This window comes from Podarcis filfolensis, assembly GCF_964270895.1.
Source record: "Podarcis filfolensis genome assembly, chromosome: 10".
In the NCBI taxonomy this organism is placed as follows: Eukaryota; Metazoa; Chordata; class Lepidosauria; order Squamata; family Lacertidae; genus Podarcis; species Podarcis filfolensis.
Genome location: NC_139612.1, coordinates 18749991 through 18759606, shown reverse-complemented (window position 1 = coordinate 18759606; position 9616 = coordinate 18749991). Strand labels below are relative to the sequence as shown.

General features: G+C 44.8%; 1 protein-coding gene across 1 annotated transcript in view; it reads right to left on the bottom strand.

The window, feature by feature from the left end:
- Positions 1 to 395: 395 nt before the first annotated feature.
- LOC310743911 (V-type proton ATPase subunit S1-like) overlaps positions 396 to 9616 on the bottom strand; it is a 48063-nt gene continuing 38842 nt past the window's right edge. The window contains exons 8-10 of the mRNA XM_083574601.1: positions 8171 to 8224; positions 5021 to 5258; positions 396 to 1445 (exon numbers count right to left, since the gene is read on the bottom strand). Coding sequence (XP_083430727.1) covers positions 1236 to 1445; positions 5021 to 5258; positions 8171 to 8224 — 502 coding nt within the window. The 3' untranslated portion in view covers positions 396 to 1235. The remainder of the gene's footprint in view (positions 1446 to 5020; positions 5259 to 8170; positions 8225 to 9616) is intronic.

Genomic DNA, 9616 nt, shown 5'->3' with positions numbered 1-9616 from the left:
AGCCAGAGCGCACGGAAATGCTGTTTACCTTCCGGCTGCAGCGGTACCTCTTTATCTACTTGCACTGGCGTGCTTTCAGACTGCTAGGTTGGCAGAAGCTGGGACAAAGCAATGGGAGCTCACCCCGTTGCGCAGATTCGAACCGCCAACCTTCCGATCGGCAAGCCCAAGAGGCTCGGTGGTTTAAACCACAGCACCACCTGTGTCTCTGTTAAACAGATTAGACCACATTAAACAGCCATGGCTTCCCCCACAGAGTCCTAGGAATTGTTATGGGTGCTGAAAATTGATTCGGGGATACAATTCCCAGAACGCCCTGGAAGACTGTTAAACCACTCTGAGAATTGTAGCCCTCTGAGGCAAATAGGGGTCACCTAACAACTCTCAGCACCCTTTACAAACTACAGTCGTACCTTGGTTCTCAAATGCCTTGGTACTCAACAGTTTTGGCCCCCGAACACCGCAAATCCAGATGTGTTCCGGTTTGTGAACGTTTTTTGGAAGCCAAACGTCCGACACGGCTTCTGACTGAGTGCAGGAAGCTCCTGCAGCGAATCGGAAGCCGTGCCTTGGTGTTTGAATGTTTTCAGAAATCGAACGGACTTCCGAAATGGATTCTGTTTGAGAACCAAGGTATGACTGTACACCTCTCAGTATTATTTAGCGGAAGCCATGACTGTTTAATGTGGTATGATACTGAGATGTTGCACATGGTTAGCCCCCGTGTGCAATTAGCTGGTGCAGGAGGGCTTAGCTGGGTTGCAGCGATGACAGAGCTCTCCTGAGGTGTAGAGGGTCAGTGCATCTGTTAACAAGAAGTTTGGTGGTTTGAGCTCACCCAGGAATGGGTGTGAGCAGGATTCCTGCATTGCAGAGGGTTGGACTAGATGACCCCGTGGGTCCCTTCCAACTCTACAGTTCTATGATTCGAAGAAGGGTAGGCCTTTAATCCTTTCCCTCTGCCCCATGCTGTGGTCTGATCAGATTTGGGGGCTCTCACCTGCTATTCACAATGGGAGAAAATCTCCAGTTTGATGCTACTGGAACTTTTCTCCCATGGGAAGGAGACGGAAAGGATGTCCATCAATACAATGAAGAGAAGGATTAGAGTAGCACCCCCATCATACCATGGACCTGATCCAGTTTGGATGCCCTGCAGCTGGCTATGATGATGATGGTGGTGATGAAGATGGCTTGCGCAGCAGGGCCCAACCATGTGACAAATGTCACATCTGCTATTCTCCTTGTGGGACTGACAGAGGTTGATCTTTGGGGTCATCAAACCTATTGTTGGTTGTGAGGTTCACAATCATGTGGATCCCAAAGGTCAGGATCAGTAATAAGATTAGCGAGGACACCAAACCCATCCAAATTCCAGGAGTGAAGAAGGTTGTGCAGTCACTGGCATAGGAAAATTTGTGGCCTTCAACGGTAAACGCTTGAATCTGCAAAAGAGAAGGGGGGGGAGAGGATTGAGCTGCCAGGAATCTGTACTTTATGTCCCATGTCCGCTCGCAATGTGTTCATTAACCACACACCCATCTTGTTTGTTGAAGCATAGGAAAGATGTAAGTTAAAACGATGGAAAATCGAGGGGTATTCTAAGGATACAGCCCTGGGGAGAACGGTAAAGCAACATCCATTAACTTCTGCACATAGACATTGTTAGGCCACCTTCACGTAGCTAAAAAACTTTTCTTCCACCAAAAACAAAACAAAACAAGCCCCACAGAGTGATAGTTCAAGCTGCCCTTTGAACCCAGCTCCGTTGATTTTCTAAAGGTCTTGTTATGTACTGAGTTGAATAGGATCCAAACTGCAGCAGTCTGATTGGTCCTAGAACAATAAGATCCAAAATACAGCAGTCTGATTGGTCCTAGAACAATAGGATTCAGAATGCAGCAGTCTGATTGGTCCTAGAACAATGCAGCAGTATGATTGGTTGGCAGGAACCACCCAATCATGCTCCAGATAGAAGTGAATCCACAACCTGATTGGCTTACAGTAGAATTCCGGAATTAGCCAATCATGTGCAGCCCATTGTGTAAATAATGTATATAAAGCAGATGCTTTGAGGGGACTTTCATTCATTCCTCCTCACCACTATGAGCTGAATAAAGAGCATGAAATCACTTTGCGACTCTGAGTATATTTCAGGTCTCATCTATCTGAGGAAGACTCCTTAGGAACTTGGCTGAACTTGGAATCTGACACAAAGTTGGGGGTCTCCCACTGAGCTAAGGCACCTCTCAAACAGGGGTAGGAAATAAGCAGGCTGAGTGTTTACTCACAGCTTGGCAACTTTATTTCCATTTTGTGTGTTGGGGGGGGGGAGCCTGTATATTTAGGCTGTGGTTACATTTGCACCATCATTTCATTTCGTTGCTTACTTTCTCTCATACCTTCCACATTTCTCCAGTGAAAATAGGGATGTCTAATTCAATAGTAATAGTAGGTAAATAAGTAAGTAAGTAAGTAAGTATGGGGGGGAGGTAAAGGACCCCTGGACAGTTAAGTCCAGTCGAAGGCGACCATGGGGTTGTGGCGCTCATCTGGCTTTCAGTCTGAGGGAGCTGTTGTTTGTCTACAGACAGCTTTCCGGGTCATGTGGCCAGCATGACTAAACCGCTTCTGGAGCAACAGGACACCATGACGGAAACCAGAGTGCATGGAAATGCTGTTTACCTTCCTGCCATGGCGGGTACCTATTCTCTACTCACACTGGTGTGCTTTCAAATTGCTAGGTTGGCAGAAGCTGAGAAAAAGCAATGTGAGCTCACTGGAGAGCCAGTGTGGTGTAGTGGTTAAGAGCAGTAGACTTGTAATCTGGGGAACCGGGTTCGCGTCTCCGCTCCTCCACATGCAGCTGCTGGGTGACCTTGGGCTAGTCACACTTCTTTGAAGTCTCTCAGCCTCACTCACCTCACAGAGTGTTTGTTGTGGGGGAGGAAGGGAAAGGAGAATGTTAGCCGCTTTGAGACTCCTTCGGGTAGTGATAAAGCGGGATATCAAATCCAAACTCTTCTTCTTCTTCTTCTTCCATCATATGGATTTGAACCGCTGACCTTCCAATCAGGAAGCTCAAGAGGCTCAGTGGTTTAGACCACAGCACCAACCACTCCCTTTATTCTAAAAACATAACAAAGCATTAAACATTTTTTAAAAGCTTCCCCATACAGGGCTGCCTTCAGATGTCTTCTAAAGGTTGTATCTCCTTGGCTCTGGAGTCGCATAACTCCATACCCTCCAGCATTTCTCAGATGAAAATAGGGGTGTCCTAAGGAAAAGTGGTGGGACGTGGGTGGCGCTGTGGGTTAAACTACAGAGCCTAGGACTTGCCAATCAGAAGGTCGGTGATTCAAATCCCCGCGACGGGGTGAGCTCCCGTTGCTCGGTCCCAGCTCCTGCCAACCTAACAGTACGAAAGCATGTCAAAGTGCAAGTAGATAAATAGGTACCACTCTGGCAGGAAGGTAAACGGCGTTTCCATGCACTGCTCTGGTTCGCCAGAAGCAGCTTAGTCATGCTGGCCACTTGACCTGGAAGCTGTACGCCGGCTCCCTCGGCCAATAAAGCGAGATGAGTGCCGCAACCCCAGAGTCGGCCACAACTGGACCTAATGGTCAGGGGTCCCTTTACCTTTAAGGAAAAGCAGGGCATTTTGGGATCTAATAAAAATCTGGGGCAGCTTCTGTAAATCCGGGACTGTCCATGGAAAATGGAGGGTCTGTTCTCCTCAGGCTTCAGGCGAAAGTTGCAAAGGGAAGACACATATTATCTGGCTGGCTGGATGGCTGACAAAATGGTGAGGTTGCATAATGTTGTTATGGCTCCCACAGAGCATTGAGTGGCTATGAAATAATACAGTCTCGATACCGTTCTCGGTGCCAAAGTGTTTGAAGCATGCAACAACGCTTTGATGTTGCAAAAGCACTTTAGCTGAAACAGACTGAGGTGGCTAAAGGGGGAAGACAATGTTTGCAGGGTACAGCAATATTGATCTTTTTTAAAGAATAAAATAAACCCGCAACACGCCAGTCTGAGATGTCTCTTCTGATGTTTCGGTCTAGAAGCTTGACTGTCTCAATGTGCCTTTCTAGTTTTTAAAAATACCTATTGTTATTTCTGCACTTGGCAATATCCTTGCTTATATTTTGTCACAGCAGTGGTAGGGGGCAGTTGTCTTCCACTCATAAAATAAAGATGTGCCACCTCACATCCTGTTGTTGACAAGCAAGAAAAGCCTATAAAACAATATTCTCTTTTTGTCTGTAACTCACTGAAGATTTTTCAAGGTCTTTATAAAAGAATTCCGGCTTGTGCCATCACCTTTCCAGAATCTCAAGCGGAGAGCTCACCCCAAGTACTTTTAAGTTGACAAAGATTATGGCTTTTCATGTATATTGGATATACTCTATTACTAAGCCATGATTCACACATCATTCCTTTGCAAAAATGACCCCATTCACTGAAGTGGCAAAATACCATCTTTTTCCATGTATAAGACAATCTTTTTTGCTTATTTTTTTTAGTCCTATACATGGAAAAATACGTTCCAGAGCTTCAGCTGCTCGTTCTGCAAATTTTTTGGGGGGGGGACTCAACAAGTTTGGGTGATATTGGGTGTTTAAAATATTCATTTCTTAATTTAGGGTTCAAAAATAGGGGTTGTCTTATACATGGGGAGGCCTTATACACGAAAAAATACAGTATAATTTGTTTAGCTGTTTGACTGGATAAAAAATGGATAATGATTGGTGTTGGTCTGTTGCTTTCTATGGATAGCTTTCTGGAGAATCTTCTTTTTTCCTTGTTCTCCCCATTTATAGGCTGCCCCAACCCTGTCAATCTTTCATCTTCACGTTACTGAAGAGCTCACTGGGGATCCAAAAAAGAGTGTTGGTTAAAACTTTCTCTTAGGGTTGAAGGGGAAAGTAAGTGGTGAGGCAGACCTTTCAGAAACTCCGACAGCAAACTAATAGCTCTTAGAATTGCCTCTGAAACTGCACTGTGTACTCACCTGGAACTCAGAGATGACAACCTGCCACTCTTTCGCTGCAGTATTGCTGGGAGTCAACGTTGCCCCATAATGGTCGCTTGTTCCCACCAGCTGGCAATGGAATGAATACTCCGCAGGACCAGAGATGGAAGGGGCAGTAAATATAGCCGTTTCCTTGTTGTCTTGTTGAATGTGAACAAAATCTAAAGTGAACCACTCTCGAGCAGAGCCTACGTACTTCTTGTTGGACATCAAAAAACTAGAGAAAGGAGAAACATAGAATGCATTGATTTGATTCTTTTCCTTTAGGAATTACCAGGTGGCCGTGAGATAGGATTAAGCAGGCACATTTGGGTTTAAGAGATGTCTCTTCAAACGTGCCATTCGGCTTAGCAGCGAAAATGAGACCCCCAAGGTTGTCTCGCGTGCTGCAGCAAATGAAGGATACAAGGGTGGAGTTCAGTGGTTCATACTGCGATATACTGGCAGAGAGGATTTCTGAGTTTGAGCCTTCTGCTGACGGGCAATGGAGAGAAGGGAACATGCTGATTCTCCTTGGGAAGAAGAAACGAGTCTTCTGTTCCTTAAGGGAAGGGGCCATGTGTGAATACGGATAAATTCATTGAAAAGCCATTGAGGCGAGCACAAAAAAGCATGTGCAAGAGGCGGGAGTGTGCCTCTAAACACTGAACCAAACATGAGAGGAAAATACTTATGCGCAGCCTTTATAAGCCTGCAAGAACTGAAACACAATTTGGGCCTTGCCATGTGATTCCCATTTCTTGTCTCCTATCCTGCAGCTTCCCAACAACAACAACAACAACAACAACAACAACAACAACAACAACTTTATTATTTGTACCCTGCCCATCTGGCTGGGTGGTGGTGGTAATGATGATTATGATGCAAAGGCCTCAGGTTCAGTTCTAGGCACCTCTAGTAAAAGGTTCAGGTAAGAGATGCTGGGAAAGCCCTCTGCCTTCAGATCCTGGATAGGCACTGCCATTCAGAACAGGCAATAGTAGGATAAATGAACAAATAGTCTGATTTACTGTAAGGCAACTTCCTTTGTTGCTGCTTGCATGATTCAGCTGGTGTTGCATTGCTCCCCTTCTCTGTTTTCTTTTGGGGGGGATTTTTCAACAGGCTTGATGTGATTGTGTGCAATAAAGCACAATCCACCAACTGTTTTGAAATTATCAAGGTCTATACCAAATCAATGGGACGCAGGTGGTACTGTGGGTTAAACCACAGAGCCTAGGACTTGCCGATCAGAAGGTCGGCGGTTCAAATCCCTGCAACGGGGTGAGCTCTCGTTGCTCTGTCCCAGCTCCTGCCAACCTAGCAGTTTGAAAGCACATCAAGGTGCAAGTAGATAAATAGATACTGCTCCGGCGGGAAGGTAAACGGCGTTTCCGTGCGCTGCTCTGGTTCGCCAGAAGCAGCTTAGTCATGCTGGCCTCATGACCCAGAAGCTGTACGCCGGCTCCCTTGGCCAGTAAAGCAAGATGAGCGCCGCAACCCCAGAGTCAGTCATGACTGGACCTAATGGTCAGGGGTCCCTTTACCTTTACCTATACCAAATCAAGAAATGGGATGATCTTAACAGGTTTATCTTAACAGAGGAGCATATACTATATGTTAAATATGAAGGGAATAACTTGATTGAGCACCTAGGGGCAGGTATTGCTTCCCCACCCCCACCCCGGCCAGCAGACTGGAAGCCTAGGTAGCTAGAGCGTATTTGTAATAAATAACACAATAATCATGTTTTCCAGCTTAGCGGGGCCTGTTTACAGCTCATGATACTTTTTGCAATGTGAGTTGTGCAATGGAGAAGCTCTCCTGTCTGTCAGCAGAGGGTTATTTTTTTACTTATTTTTCCCAGGATCGTATTGTGTTGATTACAAGTCTTTCATTTGGCCTGGTGCCTGAGGCTATTCTAGTGGAAGAGGCTGTGATACGGCATTGCTTACTTTGGTGAACCATTCGCTGCCCGGTTAATAGCACCCTGAACCGCAGTGAGGAAAGATTTAAGCTTTTTAATTTGAAATCATCTCCGTTTTATTCTATTTACTCATACCCGAGATGGTCTTTATTACTTGTTACAAATTTCCGGCCAGACATTCTAGCCTGACCTCAATCCCAAACTGTCTTTTCCCTGAAGTACCGTATAATCCATTTGCTAAGGCACCTTCTGAGGCAGGGTTGAAGACCCAGGACACGTAGCGGCACTAGCGTCAAGTGAACTACATCCTTATTCAGAGTGATTTAAGGAGAAATGCTGGCTTTAGGTAATAATAATATTTTTATTATTTATACCCCACCCATCTGGCTAGGTTGCTCCAGCCACTCTGGGCAGCTTCTAACACATATAAAAACATAAAAAAAATCAAACATTAAAAAATTTAAAATATGGGACTGCCTTCAGGTGTCTTCTAAAAGTTGTACAGTGGTACCTCGGGTTAAGAACTTAATTTGTTCTGGAGGTCCGTTCTTAACCTGAAACTGTTCTTAACCTGAGGTACCACTTTAGCTAATGGGGCCTCCAGCTGCCGCCGCACCGCCACCACGTGATTTCTGTTCTCATCCTGAGGTAAAATTCTTAACCTAAGGTACTATTTCTGGGTTAGCGTAGTCTGTAACCCTAGCATCTGTAACCTGAAGCGTCTGTAACCTGAGGTACCACTGTATACAGTTATTTATCTCCTTGACATCCAATGGGAGGGCGCCACTGACAAGAAGGCCCTCTGCCTGGTTTCCTGTAACTTCACTTCTCACAGTGAGTGAACTGCCAGAGGATCCTTAGTGCTGGACCTCAGTGTCCAGGCTGAATGATGGGGGTGGAAATGCTCCTTCAGGTATACAGGGCATTTGTTTGTACGCTACAACACCTGGCTCTGTTGCAGATATAATCACCCAGCAGGTCCTCCTCACAGCCCTGTTTCCATGTTTCCACAACTGGTACAATGATATTTGGACTAATCATTCACTAATCGTGAATAAAACTTGAATATAAGCAATAGTGGGTAGACTATCGCCATTAGTTTCTGTTTGCCTGGGATTTTGTAGACTTGTGGGGAGATAAGAGGATGTCCCATTCTGTAAGTGGAAAGCACCTCGACATTCATTTAAAAAAAAATGTATAAGTAAATTAATTCATAAACATACCTGATTTCCAGACTCTCAATGCCCTTCACTGGGTTGGTGTATTTTAACGACAACCTGACAAGGGGGTCGGGGAGGAGGGAGAGATGCAAGAAAATGTTACATCATATAATTTTCATATGAACCTTTTTCATTATTATTTTTTTAAAATAGGATCACATCTAAATTGGTAGGTAAAGACAAAGAGATGGCGGAACAGAAAATATTGCAGAGCAGAAAGCTGCTTCCTTATCTCCCTTTCAAACAAAAGGAGGAATATATTGAAGACCTTGATCTATGGAGTTATTTACAACTCACTTAAATTTAAGTGGTGGCAAGGATTCCCTGCAACAACACCTTACAATGAAATTATTGCCTCGCATAATGTTAATGGGAGTTTTGATCGTGGTGGTGGTTGTGGGGACCAAGACATTTGAATAAAATGAGGGCACAGGCAAGGAGAGAGTGTGGCCGTAAGAGAAGACATGTGGATGAACAGAAGTCATGCATAATTATTCTCTTGGAAAGGAACAATGAAAGGAAGACAAAAGAAGCAGCTATATGTTGGCACAATTCTCTTTTTTGCACCTCATGCATACATACAAGCTGAACTGCTTATTAACTTTCTTCTTCTTTTCCATGAAAATAATGGATCTGGACACAAATCTGGCTTGATGAGAAAGAGTTTGGAAATGGGGCACGAGAAGGTCCTACGGTGTTTTTCGCTGTGAAATAGCAGCTCTCTGGGAGGAGATACCGTATTTTTCGCTCCGTAAGATGCACTTTTTCCCTCCTAAAAAGCAAGGGGAAATGTGTGTGCGTCTTATGGAGCGAATGCAGGGGGGAGGCAGGCGGGAAAAGCCCCAAGAGCCGCACACAAGCTCCATGCGGCTCTTGTGGGCTTTTACCCAGGAGGGAGAAGGGACTGACTCGCAGCATGTCCCTTCTCCCACCTCGTAGAAAAGCCCACAGGAGTCACGCACCCTTTAAAGAGCACACACCACTGAATAAGGATCACAATTCACACAAAAGTTTAGGTGCGTATCAGAATGCATATGGAATTCTGGTTTCAGTTTCGAAAAGCTCAGAATATGAGGTGCCACATTTTAGAGGATGACGACGTTTGGGGTACCAAATCCAGATCAACAAAATGAAGCAACATTGACACAGGTGTTATTCCTGCAGTGTTATGATATATATGGACGGGAGTTATTGTTTCTGTTTGTTATTATGATATGCATTTTTGTGTTTTTATATTGTAAAGCGCCCTGTGATCTTTAGATGAAGGGTGGTATAGAAAATTAATAAATATTAATGATACATAGGAATGGCGTAGGAATACATAGGATACTGACATAGGTGAGTAATTGCATACAGCCTTTCCACACATATGCCAAGTGTGAGAATGATGGGAGAGGTACAGACAATGGCCTGAGCATCCCTGTTGCAGCATCCCATTAGGTCAGACCA